This window comes from Mesoplodon bidens (assembly GCF_964165515.1).
Source record: "Mesoplodon bidens genome assembly, chromosome: 1".
In the NCBI taxonomy this organism is placed as follows: Eukaryota; Metazoa; Chordata; class Mammalia; order Artiodactyla; family Ziphiidae; genus Mesoplodon; species Mesoplodon bidens.
Window position 1 is genome coordinate 148,716,372 of NC_138176.1, and position 19,963 is coordinate 148,736,334.

At 38.4% G+C, this 19,963-nt stretch overlaps 1 protein-coding gene across 1 annotated transcript in view; it reads left to right on the top strand.

Annotated features, from left to right (window-relative positions):
* Positions 1-19,963, top strand: part of TMEM156 (transmembrane protein 156) — a gene marked incomplete at its 5' end in the record, with an annotated part of 56,857 nt that overhangs the window by 25,880 nt on the left and 11,014 nt on the right. The window contains 2 exons of the mRNA XM_081235544.1: positions 3,101-3,220; positions 5,198-5,281. Of these exons, the coding sequence (XP_081091670.1) occupies positions 3,101-3,220; positions 5,198-5,281 (204 nt within the window). The remainder of the gene's footprint in view (positions 1-3,100; positions 3,221-5,197; positions 5,282-19,963) is intronic.

The following is a 19,963-nucleotide window of genomic DNA, read 5'->3' on the forward strand; positions in this document are numbered from 1 at the left end:
GAAGAATTTTATTGATGAAATAGCAATGCTGGAAAGAATGTTAGCCCTTTATCTGTTTATTTTTCTTTCAAAATGTGCTTTTTGTGGAGCCCAGCTGTACTCAGAGGTGGAGGAGACATCTATGGGTTGTGATCTGAGGGGCATTAGAAAGACCCTCTGCCCCAGAATAACTTCTGGGAATGCCTATTAGCTGTGCTTGAGGTAACACTATCACACTTGTGTATTAAAGGATGATATTTCTTTTTAAATGTAAATATACATATACATTGTGATGTGCTATTACATTTTGAATTGATTTAACATGTCCTCTCTTAGAGCTGAGAAACAGACCTGAATTAAAGGGAATTTTGATATATTGCTGTGAAGTTAGGTGGGGTACAGATTAAGCATTTTGAGGCACTGGATGACTCTGAGGGAAAGGTAGGAGTCTGAAATATAAAACTTACATATATCTTAATTCTGCTTAAGGTTGATTAACACTCTAGTCACCCTATTCTGAATTAACACAGTTGATCCTCACTACTAAGCAGGGTACCCTCACTTGACCCATAAGCTCTACTCTTGAAGAGCATTTTATGATATAACCATTTAATGAGTGCCTGCTGTATGCCAATCAGTGTGCCAGGCACTGGAGACACAGAGATAGATGTATGTAAAACAATGGAGTCAGTGCAATCAGTCGGACAGATGCTATGGCAGAGTAACTTGCTGTGTTTTCTGAGGTTCCAGACATAGGGAAGCCTTTCAGATTGCCTTAGAATGAGTTTCTAAAGCTTTACTTCTATTAGAGGTAATTATTTTAAAATGTTATATTTATTTTAAAGCAAACACAAATATATAATATGTATGCATTTTTAAAGTGAAATATAAGACTTCAAATAAATTTCTCCTGTGAGTTAGTTTGCCCAAGGCCCTACAGTCTCTGCAGTTAGGGGGGGTATTTCAATGTGTGTGTATGTGTAGGGGGTATGGGAGAGGATCTGAGAAGCTGAACAGAGGGGTTAATTCCCTCTGGCTCAGGAATGAGTTTGGAGGTTCTGAAAAGACCACATAGAGAAGGAGACTATGATGAAATCTGAAAGATAAAGAGGTTTAGATTATAGATATTCAAAACTTATATTTGTTTCAATGTCCATTTATGTATCTATCTAATTGCTTTTTATGTTTTCTAAAACATGAAGGAAAAATAAGCTTACCATATTCATTATTTTGAGAATTAATTTTTGTGTTAATGGAAAAAATCATAAATTCCAGTCAAAGTGAAGTAGTAATTGACAGCTTTTATGGGTCCATAAATCAGAAAGATAACAGAGGTGTACAAATATGAAGTCTTTTTTAAATTAATTTTTTTTGGAGTAGAGTTGCTTTATAATGTTGTGTTAGTTTCTGCTGTACAGCAAAGTGAATCAGCTATACATGTACACATATCCCCTCTTTTTTGGATTTCCTTCCCATTTACGTCACCACAGAGCGCTGAGTAGAGTTCCCTGTGCTATACAGTAGGTTCTCATTAGTTATCTATTTTATACATAGAAGTGCAAATATATAGTCTTGTATTTGGGAAAAAGTATACTTATTTTGCCATGTGTAGAAGATTAAAAATTTATTCATATTTTACTCTGCTGTGCAAAGACTAAGCTGATCTCCCTTAAAAGTCCTATCTACTGGAGGGCGGGGTGGGGGGACTAAATTTAGTCCAATCTGGTAAATTTACTCAGAAAAAATAATTTAATCTACCTCTTTAGATTTTTTTCATATTCCTGTCCATTTCCCCTTGTTTCTCTCCAAGACGGCTGCAGGGACAGGGAGTAGGGGGACAGCATAGGATGTAGGGAGATACACTCATCTGTGTTCTCACTGGTGCTTTGGTGTGTGTTCTGGCTGGCTTGGCCCCAACTGTGTACATTCTGCTATTGTAATAAAAAGTTGGTGAATGCATGGTTCTTTTTTTCATAGCTTGATCAATGCCCCATGATACCTTGGTATTGGGCCCACCTTGACTTGCTGGCAATGCACATTTTCTATGGCAGTTAACTGCATGCTTTTATTTTGCTGAGTGAGGTATGCAAGTCTAAATAGTATGGAATGATGTTAGGAAGGCTGAGCGCTGTCATTCCAGTCAACCTCTACCTTCTCCATTCAGTGTCTTCTCTAAATAAATGTTCACTGCCTATTTAATGTACATCTGCTTATGGAGTGGGGACCTGTAAAAGGGGTACCCAGATCATGAGCCCCAAAAGAGCAGTCATCTAAGGGTATGAACAAGTTATATATCCTTTTAAGTTGAGTAAGTACTAGATGTGTTTTGCATACAAGGAAGAGAGTACATAGGGCTGCTTAGAAAGTCAGTAGACAATTGTGTTTTGGACATAATGAAGTCAACCTCCTTTAAGTCACTGATTCCTGGGTCTGCTGGCCAGTGTGTGTTTATGGGACGAAAGAATATCGTGCTAAGCTATTGCTGATGGTGACTCTACTTCCATGTTGCCTCACTGTCATTTGAATGAGCGATTTTTTACCTGTATCCTTATTAAATTTAGGCGAGAGTAACTGTATGTTTAACTAATGAATGCACTTGATCTGATCATTGCCATGTGAGCCCCTGTGGAAAGAAGATCTGATTAATCATCTACCCTGGTCTCTTATATGCCTCAATCCAACCTCTTTCTTTGCCTTTCCCTTTCTTCCCCATCCTCATCTTACACACTGCATCTTTGTTGATTTGAGGAAACATTTTTTGGCTGCTTGGTCCAGGGCCAAATTGTTAATCACAAATGGCTCTGATTCTGGCACTCTGCTTGTTGTGGTCTTAACCTAGTGATAGCAATGATAGCAAAATTAATATCGATATAACTTGGAAGTGAAATTAATCCTAGAATTTTGAAACTAAATGGATCCCTGGAAACCATTTGGTCATGTTTCTTCATTTAATACATTAGGAAAGAACTCAGGAAAGCTGGTGACCTTGTAACAGTGATGGTTATATATTCAACTTTTCAGTTATGGGCAGAATATATAGTAGAAGCCAGCTACATCACCATATTGCCTCTTATCTGCTGCATCATTTTACCATATTTTTATAGTACATTTTTCTTTGCAGATTTTATTTGTTCCATGAAGATCACTTGGTATGTTCTGGTTCTATTAGTTTTTATATTTTTGCTCATCTTCATTATCCACAAAATACTTGAAGCCCACAGGAGAGTGCAGAAGTGTCAGGGTAAGTATTGAAAAATAAATCCACCTTTTGGGAGAATTCATCTAGTATCAAGGTACTCCTAATCTTATCTGTAGGTTCAACTTCTTTTTCTAGTTCAATTTACCACTAACTGAGCACCTACTGTGTGTAAGTGGTGATTCTAGGTAACCCAAGGAACATAAGCATAAGTAAGACATAGTGCCAGCACTCAAGGATTTTCATGTGTCTTTCTCCAGCCCAGACAAGTGAATAGAAGGGGAAGAAAGGCTGCGTGAACTGGAAGGAGTTGGTGGACTGGAGGTTGAACAGAGCTTGGTAGAAGTGAGGGCAGAAGAGGGGTAGAAGAATAGGGAGTGGTGATAAAGAATTTCGGAGTTGGAAGTCTTGAGCTCTAGGCTCTAGGTTATGAACAGGAGTCAATCTTTAATAAGTGTGGGGGTACAGTAGATTTTTGACTATGAAGCACTAAAATGTGTAGTTGGAAATCAGGAAGTAGGGATGATATTAAAAAGAATTAACGAGTAGGACATGGGCATCCACCTATCAGAATGGACACTGACTGTCAACTACTATCGTGGTCTTATGGTGTGTACCCATGTATATACTGGCCCTAGTGGTGTGTGAGTATGTAAACATGACCCTTCTGGTGTGCACCCATGCACATACTGGCTGAATATCAGATCTGATGGACAGTTTATAATATGAGTAGTTGGTCTCTTAAAGACAGGATAAAATGTGTCATTACAAGACTAGGCTTTGGAGTCAGGTGGACTTAGGTTAGAATCCTAGTGCTATCACTTACTAGTTATGTGACTTTGTGCAAGTTACTTGCCATATTTGAGTGTCCCTTTCCTCCTCTGTAAAACAAGGATAATCACCATTCCCACAGGGCTGAGGTAAGGATTGAACTAAAGAGATTACAAAGAAGTGTAACACAGTGCCCTGTGCCTAATAGTCCTCAATAAAGGATAGTAGCATTGTGCTGGTGTAGTATTTCCCAAGGCTCTTGTGTTCTTTACCAGGCAAGGCTGTGTTAGTCCTTTCAGTAGGCAGAAAGAGTGGTTGCCTGTAGGGTTGAGTGAAAGTTTCATTAATTTTTTTGGCTAAGTGTTTGTTGGAGATATTTCTGAGAGCAGTTTCATATCAAGTCTTGTCATTGGTACCTTAGTATATAAGGCCCTAAATGCATTGGTTAATAACATCATCAGTATTGTATATTTGAAGAATAAACATTTTCAGAACATTTTCATGAGATTCTTACTAGATTCTCAAAGTTTATAAACAGGGTATATGCTATTCCTTTCATTTTTTATAGATGAAAAAACCCCTGAGCCTCAGAGAGATTAAGTGTTTTGTCCAAAGTAATACAGCTAATAAAATGACAGAATTAAGACCCAGGGTCTTTCAGTTTTGAAAATTATATTATTTTAAATAAATGTGTGTCATTTGCAATTAGTGCATAGTTTTGAGTTTCTTGATCTGTTTTTCTATAAATGATTACATATTAGGAAAGACAGAATAGAAGCCAGATAGAAAAAAATGCCTAGAAAGAGACCGATAGTGGGGAGTGACATTAAATTTTTATGAACATCTACCTAAATGACAGGCTTACTGGCTTTCAAAAGCTTGCCTTGCAAATCCAAGCATATGAAGTAGTGGAAAATACCACGTCATTTATGACATTAAATATTATTAAATATTAAATATACATCAAATATTCTGTATTTATCTATTGTATATAATAATGTAAATAATATTCTGCATTTAAGAAGAGATGCATAATGGCATTTATGGCAGTGGAGAAGCCACTGGTTTTAGAAAGTACCTATTTGTTAATGGAAAATAACTTAATAAGAAAAGGCTGTTAATGTCTTGTTACTCCAGGCTCTGCTGTGAATGGCCCATTTTCCTTGGTAATCCTTGGAACCAACATGGGGAATATATATTAAGAACGTGCTTGCTTATCATCTAAATATTTAATTTCTTTTCTTGGAATAGGTCATAAATACAAACCTACATCTGTCCTCTTAAGAGGAAGTGATTCTGAGAAACTGCGAACATTGAACGTGCAGGTTATTTCAGGTGAGTTCTGCGACATGCAGAGTACCACTTATGAAATTCCAACACTTCACCACTCACTATTGAGTAAACATAAGATCGAGTGATCTGAGCTCATTTAAATTAGTCTTGTAGCTGGAAGAAAGGAGATGTGAGCAAATGAAATCTAGTTTAATATGTCTTATTATCAGGTGACAGTTATGATCAAAACTACCTCCTTAAATAATGGAAAGTTGGTTTAATTGGCAAGAAGAAATTCATGTGAGTAGGCAAAGAAGAGAAAGCAATAAGGAATAAGCCTCAGGTTTATTTTTAAATGAGACGAGATACCATTATTCCTCGGAATTGCAAGAAGTAACTGCAGAGTGGGTATGGCTTTTGCTGGAGCCTTCGCTTAGCAGAGGGTGTCATTGTACAAAGAGAACGTCTAATAGCCCCAATTAAAAAGTCCCCTGTCCGGGCTTCCCTGGTGGCGCAGTTGTTGAGAGTCCGCCTTCCGATGCAGGGGACACGGGTTCGTGCCCCGGTCCGGGAGGATCCCACATGCCGCGGAGCGGCTGGGCCCGTGAGCCATGGCCGCTGAGCCTGCGCGTCTGGAGCCTGTGCTCCGCAACGGGAGAGGCCACAACAGTGAGAGGCCCGCGTACCGAGAAAAAAAAAAAAAAAAAAAGTCCCCTGTCCTCTTCTGAGAACTAGAAATGGAATAAGGGAATCCTAATTAGAGCAGCTAAGGGGGCTGTGAGCACAGATGCTGTGGTTCGATCTCGTTCTTCTAATTGTGAAACCTCCTTCTGAATTCAAGTTGTCAAACCGCATTAAAAAGAAAGAGAGAGAGAGTGCAACGTGGGCAAAGGCCTCTTTTTCATCAGGGAGAAATAATGTCCTTGACTCTTTGAAAACCACAGAATTATGACTAATGTTACCACAGCTCCTTGCACACAGCCAGGGAGCGGGCGCCTTTGTACTCTGTGACAAGTTAGATAAGGAGCTTCAAGTCTGGTGTGTAAACGGTTTTCAAAAATGTTAGGAAACCGAACAAACCCTGAGCGCCCACCATAGCTGCATCTGTAACCACAAGGAGATTTGCACAGCATTTCACTGGGAACTGTGCTCAGACTTTCCTTAGTTATTTAAACTAGGAGGTACTCACATCCCTAGCGTGAGGAAAAATTGGGTTGGGTGCACCTAAAGAGCTCAAATTAAAAAGAATTTAGACTTTCTAGTCTCATAATTAGCAGTAAAATTATTAACCTATGGCTAATAATAAGCATTAGCTAAGTAGTCATTTGACACCAGCTAAATGTGATGAAAATTTTGTGGGGTCAGTGACAATCTTGTTTGATGTATGATATAAATATCACAGGGCGGTTTCAAATGGCAAAATTAATTTTTATGGGGAGAAAATTACATTTCCTCTGTTCTCCCCTCTTATCAGTACCGTGACGTGCATGTACCAGGCGTGTTTTAACCTGGTGCTGCTGGGCTTTTGGTTGCCTTAGGAATTCTGGTACTTTCTCTTTTTAAGTCATAATTTTGAGCATCACAGCCTCGTCTGAGAAAAGGTCAGCAGTTCCCATCAACCAGTATAATTGGGGGAATCACAAATTTAAAGTACTAGCTAACCACAAGACCAACCTCACAGGTTCTATTTATGAGCCTGTGATTTTCACTCACCAGAGAAATCTGTCTCGGCCATCCTTTCCCTTTAATGGCTCTCACAAAAAATCCTCTGTCTTTATTACCAGGCATATAATATTAATGTTTAGAGCAGGCCAAGGGGCGATGGCCTTTTTTAAAACTAAGAGGCCTTTTGAAGCTTAGCATCTTAAAGAGGGGTAGAAGCAGAGGCTTTCTTGTTATATATATTCCTTTAACCTAAATGCAATTTTCCCCTCCCGTTATAAGTTGCTCTTTCTGAGAGCGAAATGGGAAGGAAATAATGTCTCCCCCGAGTGCTGTTTTTAAGGCCTCTCTTTGTAATGATGGATTATAGGCAGCACTGAGAATCTACGGGAAAAATATGTGCCAGCGTGGTTCTCGGGAGAAGCAGTAACACGAGCGAAAAAAAAATGTAGTTCAAAGAGAGCAGTAACTATAGTCACATTCAGCCAAGCAGCTTGCTGTCAGCTCTGGCTGTACATTCCAGAATGTCTCTAGTTGTTCATGTATTGCAAAGTAAGTATTGTGACACACATACACACAGAGCTATAGATAACTCACACCCTCAAAAAGATAAGAGAGAAATAAGGAGAGATTACCAACACCCTGGCACTGCACGGGGCTTGGCATGTACTGGGGCAGGTTAAACACCGACAGAGTAAATGAGCCTCATCGCTGTAGAAAGAGATATCATACAGAATCAAATCCCAAGCTTTTATGTGTCTCTGATATTTTCTTCCTTGCTTGGGGAAGTGTGATACCTTCTGTTGCCTGCCTTGGTATTAATCTATTTTACATTTTATTCACTTGACTATTCTCTTCACACAGGTGATAACTCTGTCTTATTCATCTTTGGATCCCTGTCCCTAGCATAATATCTGGCATGTAGTTCATGCACAATAAAAGCTTAGTAAATTGCGCAAACCCTAAGGGGAAATGAGTATTGAGTAAAAAGAGAAGATGAACGAGAAATGAATCTTGGGGGTTGGGAAATGTGAAAACAAATGGAGAGACAAAGAGTGTTCAGAGGGAACATAATTCCATTTCACTGAAGAACATAAAATGCACTTTGTAGAATTGCTAAGGATATCAAAGAATAATAAAAAAAATCTTGAAGAAGAGATTTTGAGAACGATGCAAAAGTAACTTTGAAATGCATCTCTAGAAACAGTGCTTAATGAGTTGACCACATGGGGAGACCAAGGCCAGGGGCAGGAGCAGTGTACTAGGACTCGAATTATTGGATGCAGACAATAGAAACCAACTTGGCTGACTTGGCAGAAAGGAAATTTATTGGAAAACCAGTAGGTAACCCATGCAAGCAACAGGAACATTAGGCAAGCTGAGCTTATGCAGGAGTCAAGAGAGGCCAAGCAGCCAAAAATACAGCCCCATAGGAATGGTCTGGTGAGAATGCCTCTGCTGGTGTCACCATCACTGGATGCTCCCTCTGGGCTGCTAGAGCTTCCCTTTGACCACCTTGCAACTTTGCATCACTGTCCAGGATTGCAAGCCCTAAGGAAGGGTATCTGGTTGACTGAATGCAGGCCACAGATTGGTACTCTGGGTACCAGAAGGCAGGGAGAGGAGATATCTGCCCCTCTGGCTTCCTGCATACTTGAGAGTACCCCTGAGATGTCCACATGCTGGTCAGCCAACAAATAAATATCTACAAGCACGACACCAGGTTCCTAGGATTCGAGCCTTCACTGCATGGGTCAGCCAAGGGAGTCCTGTCATCTCTCTACTCTGTCCATCAAAAATGGTGAGATCTTTAAAACTTGAAGTTCTTCACCTTCTAATATTCAACCAAAAATTTGTTGAACACTGACTATGGGCCAGAAATTGTGCTAAGCATTGCCAATGCAGTGGCTGTACCACAGCGCAGTCCCCGCCTCCATGGAGCTGACACCACCCTTCAGGAGATTCAATTCCTAGTTCCTTAGGAGAAGGGAAGCTAATTAAGCTATACAAACTCATTCAGCACCTTCCACATGCACAGTACTTCCACACACATCATTTGATTTCATTTCATAAGAACCTCACTTTTTTTCCTGGTGAGAAAACTGAAGCTAAAGTGAGTTTAAAGTAACTGACCCACTGCCAGATCCCAGCAGGGTTAGGGTTCAAACTCAGTTCTGTCCAATGGCTGCACTTTCCAGTGCATCACTTAATGGCAAGATGAACTGGGGAGTTTACTCCTGCTGGTTCAAGCCACAGATCAAAACTTTTCTCGCTCTTTTACATTTAGCGCTGGGAACCGAGCGCTATCAGAAGCTTGTGTGAGACAATGTGAGTCATCCTCAAAGTAACATTTCAGCATTGGCACTTAATGTGGGTGGGCTCTTAGGGACCACAAAGCAAAGAAAACGGAAATTCATTGTGAAGGAGAATTGCTAAATGCCAAAAGGAAGTGGATGACCCAGTAATATATATTACCCCAAAATAAAACTAGTGGCAATGTAAAACTATAGTTTGCAACATGTTTAAGGCCAACATAATAAAGACTAAGCAGGTTTCAATTTTCTGCCAAAGAGAAGATAAATTACTGGAGCCGGATGTCTAGCAACCAAGCAAGATAACATGAAAATTTAATTTTTACTTGCTTAACTATAATATTTAAGACTCAAAATACAGATTGGGGTTCATAAAACAGTAAAGGTTATAGCCATTTGCTTGGTTACAGAATAGATCAAGATTCAGAGGGTGACTCTACATGCAGGAGGAAATTCATAAAGTGTGAAGAATCTATAGGCAAAATAGGATGATTTATTCTATTCATTCATGGAATGACTTTATGTGACAGCCATTTGTGCCAGGTCTGAAAAAACTGATGATAAAACATATGCAGATAAACATCTCCATCTTCGCACAGACTCCCCCTCCCTGAACCATCTGGCCTCCCTTGACACCTCCCTTGCAATCCTCCCCTTTTCCCACCCAGCCTTTATCTAGTTAAGTCCAACCCTGTCCTTCTGATTTTGGCTTAACTAACACTTCCTCAGGAAAGTTGTCTCAGAGCTGGTGGACCAGGTAAATTACACCCGCATAACATCACACATCTCTCTTTGTGTCAATTATCACTGTTGCTCTTTTACATTTCTGTTATTATTTTATTGATGTCTCTCCTATGAGCCAGTTAGCTCCTTGAGATCTGGGACACTATCTGATAATACTTATCACTGCATCCCCAGCTCATGGCACAGTGCATATGAGTTCAGAATAGGTACCCAATAAATATTTGTTAAATGAATACAACTTTACACTATGTTGAAAGAATGACTGCTGCTGTCTTACAAAGACCTTTCAAATACTTTCCCTCCCCAGATTATAAGTTTTGATAATGCCTGCCCAAAATAACAAAAGGAGAATGGTTAAGCACTTCATAAGTTTTATTCCTTGGAGTATTAAGGATACCTGCAGTGTGAATGAATTGGAAACTGAGTCAATGGCTCAGAATATTGGCAGCTGTCTGTTCAAGGAGGTTTTTTTCCCCTCTTTAATTGCTATTTCTAGATAATTCTGCAGTCATTTATTTTTCCATCCTCATTTGATTTTCACACTGGCCAGATTTGGAATAGCTGAGTAGTTTTAGGATCACTGTTAAAAATAACAGATTGATCTTTGAACATAGTAGGGAGTTGGCATCTTGAATAATGGAAATCTATTTTAAGCCACCATAATTGGTTCTATTAACCCTAAAAGGCTACTAGCTATCTTGGGCTTGCACAAAAGTGCCTGTGTTTTTATGTGATGGAAAGGTCAGAATGATGCATAGCTATATTGAAATTCTGCATTCCTATGACAGTAAGAAGAAATAATTAAGACTGAAAAGTTTTTTTGAAGCCAGATTAGAGAACTGAATAAGAATCACCAAACCATCTGAAAATGTCCACATCTGTCTTGACCGAAGTAATCTGTGATGATTAACTTGAATTCCTTCCTTTCTGGAGAGGCTCTTATGAGGAAACCAAGTACTTTGTGGGTAACAGTTTAGATATTTATTGCCATTGTCTCCACAAAGAGTCATGGCTGAATCTCCCAAAGTACGAAGGAGAGAAGGAAGCGCCCAAGGTCATCGCTTCCGAGTTTAGCTATCCATAGCCCTTCCCTGCTGAGTTCACACACAGGTCCTACTAAATTCTGAGCAGGGCCCTCCACTGGGCTTAAAAAGATGCCAGTAAAACTACTTTCTTTTGCACTTGGTAGTGTTTTCTCACAGGGCACTCTTATTTTCCTTATCTCCAAATTCCTGGGTGGCACCCCAGAGTTGACTTTTTGTTCTGCTTGAACCCACACCATTTTATTAAGAAACATGAGGCACAAAGAAGTTAAATAACATTCTTTCAGTCATTCAACATGTATTTATTGAGTACCTATTTTGTGTCATGCTCCAAGGTGGGTTCTGGGGAGTAAAAAAAAATGCATAAAAATACAATCTCTGTACACAAGGAGGCAGACAAATAAGGATAAATTATGCAAATTTATGCAAAATTGGATAAATTCACTATTGGGAAAGTAGAAGTCACAGAGGGTCATAGATAGTATGGATAAATAAATCTGTTTTGTTCTCCTTCTTTTGTTTTTTTGGCTTTCCAATTTAATAACCAAGTAAAATTTAGCTGAACAAGTATTTTTGGAGATAACGAATATCAAACATTGATGGGACAAATTCCCTTAGTGGCCAAGACAGCCTGACTAGGATGGGGAAGTTTTAGATGTGTCTTCAGTGTGGGAGATGTACCTTGTCTTTGACATGAAAATCATCAGGAACAAAGTGAAGAAAATACCTCATAAGTTTCCATTACTAAGTGGGAATCAAGAATTACTTTGTATATATGCTGTCTACAAGAGACCCACTTCAGACCTAGAGACACATACAGATTGAAAGTAAGGGGATGGAAAAAGATATTCCATGCAAATGGAAATCAAAAGAAAGCTGGAGTAGCAATTCTTATATCAGACAAAATAGACTTTAAAATAAAGACTATTAGAAGAGACAAAGAAGGACACTACATAATGATAAAGGGATCAATCCAAGAAGAAGATATAACAATTGTAAATATTTATGCACCCAACATAGGAGCACCTCAATACATAAGGCAAATACTAACAGCCATAAAAGGGGAAATCGACAGTAACACAATCATAGTAGGGGACTTTAACACCCCACTTTCACCAATGGACAGATCATCCAAAATGAAAATAAATAAGGAAACACAAGCTTTAAATGATACATTAAACAAGATGGACTTAGTTGATATTTATAGGACATTCCATCCAAAAACAGCAGAATACACATTTTTCTCAAGTGCTCATGGAACATTCTCCAGGATAGATCATATCTTGGGTCACAAATCAAGTCTTGGTAAATTTAAGAAAATTGAAATTGTATCAAGTATCTTTTCCGACCACAATGCTATGAGACTAGACATCAATTACAGGAAAAGATCTGTAAAAAATACAAACACATGGAGGCTAAACAATACACTACTCAATAACGAAGTGATCACTGAAGAAATCAAAGAGGAAATTAAAAAATACCTAGAAACAAATGACAATGGAGACACGACGACCCAAAACCTATGGGACGCAGCAAAAGCAGTTCTAAGGGGGAAGTTTATAGCAATACAATCCCACCTTAAGAAACAGGAAACATTTTGAGTAAACAACCTGACCCTGCACCTAAAGCAATTAGAGAAAGAAGAACAAAAAACCCCCAAAGTTAGCAGAAGGAAAGAAATCATAAAGATCAGATCAGAAATAAATGAAAAAGAAATGAAGGAAACGATAGCAAAGATCAACCAAACTAAAAGCTGGTTCTTTGAGAAGATAAACAAAATTGACAAACCATTGGCCAGACTCATCAAGAAAAGAAGGGAGAAGACTCAGATCAATAGAATTAGAAATGAAAAAGGAGAAGTAACAACTGACACTGCAGAAATACAAAAGATCATGAGAGATTACTATAAGCAACCCTATGCCAATAAAATGGACAACCTGGAAGAAATGGACAAATTCTTAGAAATGCACAACCTGCCAAGACTGAATCAGGAAGAAATAGAAAATATGAATAGACCAATCACAAGCACTGAAATTGAAACTGTGATTTAAAATCTTCCATCAAACAAAAGCCCAGGACCAGATGGCTTCACAGGCGAATTCTATCAAACATTTGGAGAAGAGCTAACACCCATCCTTCTCAAACTCTTCCAAACAATATCAGAGGAAGGAACACTCCCAAACTCATTCTACGAGGCCACCATCACCTTGATACCAAAACCAGGCAAGGATGTCACAAAGAAAGAAAACTACAGGCCAATATCACTGATGAACATAGATGCAAAAATCCTCAACAAAATACTAGCAAACAGAATCCAACAGCACATTAAAAGGATCATACACCATGATCAAGTGGGGTTTATTCCAGGAATGCAAGGATTCTTCAATATACGCAAATCAATCAATGTGATACACCATATTAACAAGTTGAAGGAGAAAAACCATATGATCATCTCAATAGATGCAGAGAAAGCTTTCGACAAAATTCAACACCCATTTATGATAAAAACCCTGCAGAAAGTAGGCATAGAGGGAACTTTCCTCAACATAATAAAGGCCATATATGACAAACCCACAGCCAACATTGTCCTCAACGGTGAAAAACTGAAACCATTTCCACTAAGATCAGGAACAAGACAAGGCTGCCCACTCTCACCACTCTTATTCAACCTAGTTTTGGAAGTTTTAGCCACAGCAATCAGAGAAGAAAAGGAAATAAAAGGAATCCAAATTGGAAAAGAAGAAGTAAAGCTGTCACTGTTTGCAGATGACATGATACTATACATAGAGAATCCTAAAGATGCTACTGAAAAACTACTAGAGCTAATCAATGAATTTGGTAAAGTAGCAGGATACAAAATTAATGTACAGAAATCTCTGGCATTCCTGTACACTAATGATGAAAAATCTGAAAATGAAATCAAGAAAACACTCCCATTTACCACTGCAACAAAAAGAATAAAATATCTAGGAATAAACCTACCTAAGGAGACAAAAGACCTGTATGCAGAAAATTATAAGACACTGATGAAAGAAATTAAAGATGATACAAATAGATGGAGAGATATACCATGCTCCTGGATTGGAAGAATCAATATTGTGAAAATGACTCTACTACCCAAAGCAATCTACAGATTCAATGCAATCCCTATCAAACTACCAATGGCATTTTTCACAGAACTAGAACAAAAAATTTCAAAATTTGTTTGGAAAAACAAAAGACCCCGAATAGCCAAAGCAATCTTGAGAACGAAAAACAGAGCTGGAGGAATCAGGCTCCCTGACTTCAGACTATACTACAAAGCTACAGTAATTAAGACAGTGTGGTACTGGCATAAAAACAGAAAGATAGATCAGTGGATCAGCATAGAAAGCCCAGAGATAAACCCACGCACATATGGCCAACTTATCTTTGATAAAGGAGGCAGGAATGTACCGTGGAGAAAGGACAGCCTCTTCAAAAAGTGGTGCTGGGAAAACTGGACAGGGACATGTAAAAGTTTGAGATTAGATCATTCCCTAACACCATACACAAAAATAAGCTCAAAATGGATTAAAGACTTAAATGTAAGGCCAGAAACTATCAAACTCTTAGAGGAAAACATAGGTAGAACACTCTATGACATAAATCACAGCAAGATCCTTTTGGACCCACCTCCTAGAGAAATGGAAATAAAAACAAAGATAAACAAATGGGACCTAATGAAACTTCAAAGCTTTTGCACAGCAAAGGAAACCATAAACAAGACCAAAAGACAACCCTCAGAATGGGAGAAAATATTTGCAAATGAAGCAACTGACAAAGGATTAATCTCCAAAATTCATAAACAGCTCATGCAGCTCAATAGCAAAAAAACAAACAACCCAATCCAAAAATGGGCAGAAGACTTAAATAGGCATTTCTCCAAAGAAGATATACAGACTGCCAACAAACACATGAAAGAATGCTCAACATCATTAATCATTAGAGAAATGCAAATCAAAACTACAATGAGATATCATCTCACACCAGTCAGAATGGCCATCATCAAGAAATCTAGAAACAATAAATGCTGGAGAGGGTGTGGAGAAAAGGGAACACTCTTGCACTGCTGGTGGGAATGTGAATTGGTACAGCCACTATGGAGAACAGTATGGAGGTTCCTTAAAAAACTAAAAATAGAACTACCATATGACCCAGCAATCCCACTACTAGGCATATACCCTGAGAAAACCATAATTCAAAAAGAGGCATGTACCAAAATGTTCATTGCAGCTCTATTCACAATAGCCCGGAGCTGGAAACAACCTAAGTGTCCATCATCGTATGAATGGATAAAGAAGATGTGGCACATATATACAATGGAATATTACTCAGCCATAAAAAGAAACGAAACTGAGCTATTTGTAATGAGGTGGATAGACCTAGAGTCTGTCATACAGAGTGAAGTAAGTCAGAAAGAGAAAGACAAATACCGTATGCTAACACATATATACGGAATTTAAAAAAAAATTGCCATGAAGAACCTAGGGGTAAAACGGGAATAAAGACACAGACCTACTTGAGAATGGACTTGAGGATATGGGGAGGGGGAAGGGTAAGCTGTGACAAAGCGAAAGAGAGGCATGGACATATATACACTACAAAACGTAAGGTAGATAGATAGTGGGAAGCAGCCACAGAGCACAGGGAGATCAGCTCGGTGCTTTGTGACCGCCTGGAGGGGTGGGATGGGGAGGGTGGGAGGGAGGGAGATGCATGAGGGAAGGGATGTGGGAACAGATGTATATGTTTGACTGATTCACTTTGTTATAAAGCAGAAACTAATAAAAAAATAAAAATAATAAAATAAAAAAAAAAGAATTACTTTGGAAAGATGAATTGAGGTTAGATACCAGATGACATAGATATAAAGCATTTTGAAAAGTGATAACATTTTTTAAAAATGAGAGGAAGAAATATCAGAGGTGAACTTGGACACTGTCATGGATGGAATGATAGGGGCTTTATTCAAGAACCTAAGGCATGGAGTTTTATTTTTAATCAAAGTTTCTACTGTTGGAAATCCATTTTGTTCACTAGACTCAACCAGGTCAAAACTCAGACCGGGGTTCTTTTTAATTTTTTAGGTTCTGTTAAGGTTCTTGGAAAAAGTCAAAGAAATATTTGGTTTAGAGATTTGACAAATTCATGAAAAGACTTCTGTGAGGTTTTAAAATACTTCTGAGTGCTTCTGCTGACTTAACTAGTGTTGCTGAATTAATATGATTTGAAAGAAACCCTATTTCTCAGTGTAAAACTAGAAAAAAATTCCACCTGTTTTAGCTATGCTAAAGAAGGTATAAAAATGACAACATATGCTACCTTTTTGCCTTTTTATCAATTTTTCAGAAATTTTCCTATTAGCATGTAACTTACATGACTTTGGATACTAGGAGAAATAGAAGATGACGTACCACTAGAGAGTTACTTTGGACTAGCTGTCATTTTGACAGATAATGGTTTTCTGAATTATGGTTATACCATACTATAAAACATCAGCAAACCTAATGAATAAGCAAATGATGAGCAGTTTGGCTTTCCAACCAAAAGAGCTCTGTTAATTTTCTTTGACAATTATTTGGTTTCATGAATAGGCTCTTTTGAGATTTTAACCTTTAAAAAGAATTACCTCCAAATCTCAAATTCTGGAAGGTTATAAGATGTTTTGTCAGGGAGGAAGGGTTGTGGGAAGGGATAGTTAGGGAGTTTGGGATTGACATGTACACACTGCTATATTTAAAATAGATAAGCAACAAGGACCTACTGTATAGCACAGGGAACTCTGCTCAATATTTGGTAACAACCTAAATGGGAAAAGAATTTGAAAAAGAATAGATACATGTATATGTGTAACAGAATCACTTTGCTGTACACCCGAAACTAACACAACATTGTTAATCAACTATACTCCAATATAAGATAAAAAGTTTTAAAAAAGGTGCTTTGTCAAGATGTCTAAACAATTATTCGCATGGTAAGTTCATTCTGAAGCTTTAAAGTGCATCAGAATTAACCATCAAAGGCTCCTGGGCCTTTATGAAAGGAGATTGTAATTCAGTAGATCTGGGGCAGGGTCCTAGAACCTGCATTTTAAATTACTACCTCTGGGGATTTTCAAGCCAAGGCTCTGTTGACCACTTTATTCGTTTTCTATTGTTGTGTAACAAATTACCACAACCTTAGGGGCTTAAAACAACACATGTTCATTATCTCACAGTTTCTGTGGGTGAGAAATTTGGGAACAACTTTGCTGGATCTCAGGGACTCACAAGCTTGAAATCAAGATGTGAGCTGGCCTGTGTTCTCATCTGGAGGCTCTCCTTCCAAGCTGGTTCAGGTTGTTGGCAGAATTCCTTTCTTTGAGGCTATAGACTGAAGGCCCTGGCTTCTTAACTGGCTCTCAGTCAGAGGCCACTCTCAGGTCCTAGAGGCCAGCTGCAGACCCCTGCTACAGGACCCTTTCCATAGACAGTGCAGACATGGCGGCATGCTTCCTGAGCCCAGGGAGGGATGCTCTCTGACCCCAGGGAGGGCCCAGTCTCTCTATTAAAAGCTTTCACCCTTTAAGTCAGACCCACCCAACATAGTCTCTCTCAAAATCAACTGATTTGGGATGTTAATTACGCCTGCAAAAGCTCTTCACCTTAGTGTAACCTAGTCACCGGAATGAGATGCTATTTACCGCCCTGCCCACGCTCAAGGGAAGGGAGTCACGAGGGTGGCCATGTACACCAGGGGTGGGAATCTGGGGGCTGTTTGAGATCCTGCTTGCTACAGCCACCCTTGAGAAGCACAGATTTCAGAAGACAAAAATCACAGACGCCTGGGAACTTTCAGTGTGACACAGATAAGGCTGATAGATCTAGTCTCATAGGTGCCGTTGGTCCTTACTGACAATAAAATAAAAATGGAAAGACTGGTCTTGTTTTCCCACCTTTGCTCTAATCAGTCAGGAAAGCTTTGTCATTTACTCTTTTTCTTTTTTTTAACATCTTTATTGGAGTATAATTGCTTTACAATGGTGTGTTAATTTCTGCTTTATAACAAAGTGAATCAATTATACATATACATATGTTCCCATATCTCTTTCCTCTTGCGTCTCCCTCCTTCCCACCCTCCCTATCCCACCCCTCTAGGTGGTCAAAAAGCACCGAGCTGATCTCCCTGTGCTATGCAGCTGCTTCCCACTAGCTATCTATTTTACGTTTGGTAGTGTATATATGTCCATGGGCTCCATAGGAAAAAATGTGGACTTTGGTGGTGATTTTAGCATTTCTATAGGAATGAAAGGGCCCTCGGTGTCTGCTGGACATGGCCTCAAAAAGGCATCTAATTCCCTTAAAGAGTAGTTGCTACCTTAATTTTTAAAATGTCTAGTTAAGACGGATACTTTTCTGAGAAAACTTACAAAACCTCACATCAGAAGAACAGAAAATCTAAACAAAACCATTATCATAGAAGAAATAGAAAATTTGTCAGTTATCTCTCAAAAAATAACAGGAAGAGCAGTACACAGTGGAATTTTAACAATTTCTAAACAACAGATATTTCCAGTGGTATTTTAACTGTTATAGACCATAGAAAAAAAGGATGTTTCCTACGTCTATTTATGAAATAAACATTTATATTCAAGCCCAAGGAAGACTGTGTCTAAAATGAAAGTATCAAGCAATCTTACTTATGTCTATCTATGCAAAAATCCTCAACAAATATTAGCAAAAGAATCCAGTAGCACAGTTTAAGAAAATATATATACATACATACATACACACACTCCTATGATCAAGTGGGGCTTATTCCACGAATACAAGAACAGTTCAGCATTAGGAGATCTATTAATATCACTCATCATATTAACAGGTCTAAGGGGACGATTGTTGGATCATTTCTATAGATGAAAAAAATGTATTTGATTATATGCACAAAAGAAGAAGACTTAGAAGGCCTACTTTTCTCATTATTTATTCTACAAATTTACTTCTAATTTTTAAAAGACAAATATAGCTGTTATGCTATATTCAATTGATTGAAAACATTTCAACATAGATAATATGATGTTACAGTTAAATATTAAGCACACCACAAGGGTCTGAGCTATCAACCAGAGATTTTGCTAAGTAGAATGATGAATATTAGAAATGAGTTTTCATTAGTAAAATTAGTGGTAATCAAAGTCCGAATTGTATGTTCATTGTTGAAATTAGAGGCATTCAAGATTTGTTAGTTGAATAAAATATTGTAGAAAAATGCTCCATGGTTGCACTAATGGGGTATGAGAACCCAGCCAACACTGTAACCTCTACTTAAGGAATCGTCCAACTCCTTGCACAGGTCCCTGGTTGCATGATGCCAACTGCAAGCCTAACCAAGTCCTACCTCTGGAGCATGTCCTGTCCTCCCCAGGTGAGCTGTGAAGCCCAAGTGACAGGGAGCATGGACTCACATCAAGCCTATACAGCAAGTTTTCCAAGCTGTGTCCTTGCCCTCTCTCTACTGGCTAACAAATACTTAATAAACGCCTGTATGTGAGGAAAAAATTCTCCTGGTGAGACTACCCATGCTCAAACTTTTTGGTGGTTGATATTATCTACTGAGAAGAACCTAAGGGTTGTGCATGGTTAGATTAGCTTAGGTCATTTCACAGCAATAGCTGTAGGGATTTTGTAAACCTTTAGTAAAACTAGTAAAATTAAAAACAATTTACCTAACAATCAAAACACCTAAGACTAAATTACAGAAAGCATAATTCATATAGTAAAATCTAAATTAAAAATCCAGAAACCACACACAAAAAGCAAAATGTATAAAATTTAGACAAAGTAAGGAAGATATAATGCTAAGTATAAACAATTGGGTATTTTGTATAAGGGTTATTTAATCTGTATTGTATACTTGAAATCTGCTAAAAGCATAGATTTTAAATTAAATTTTCTCAACACACACACACAATGGTAACTATGTGG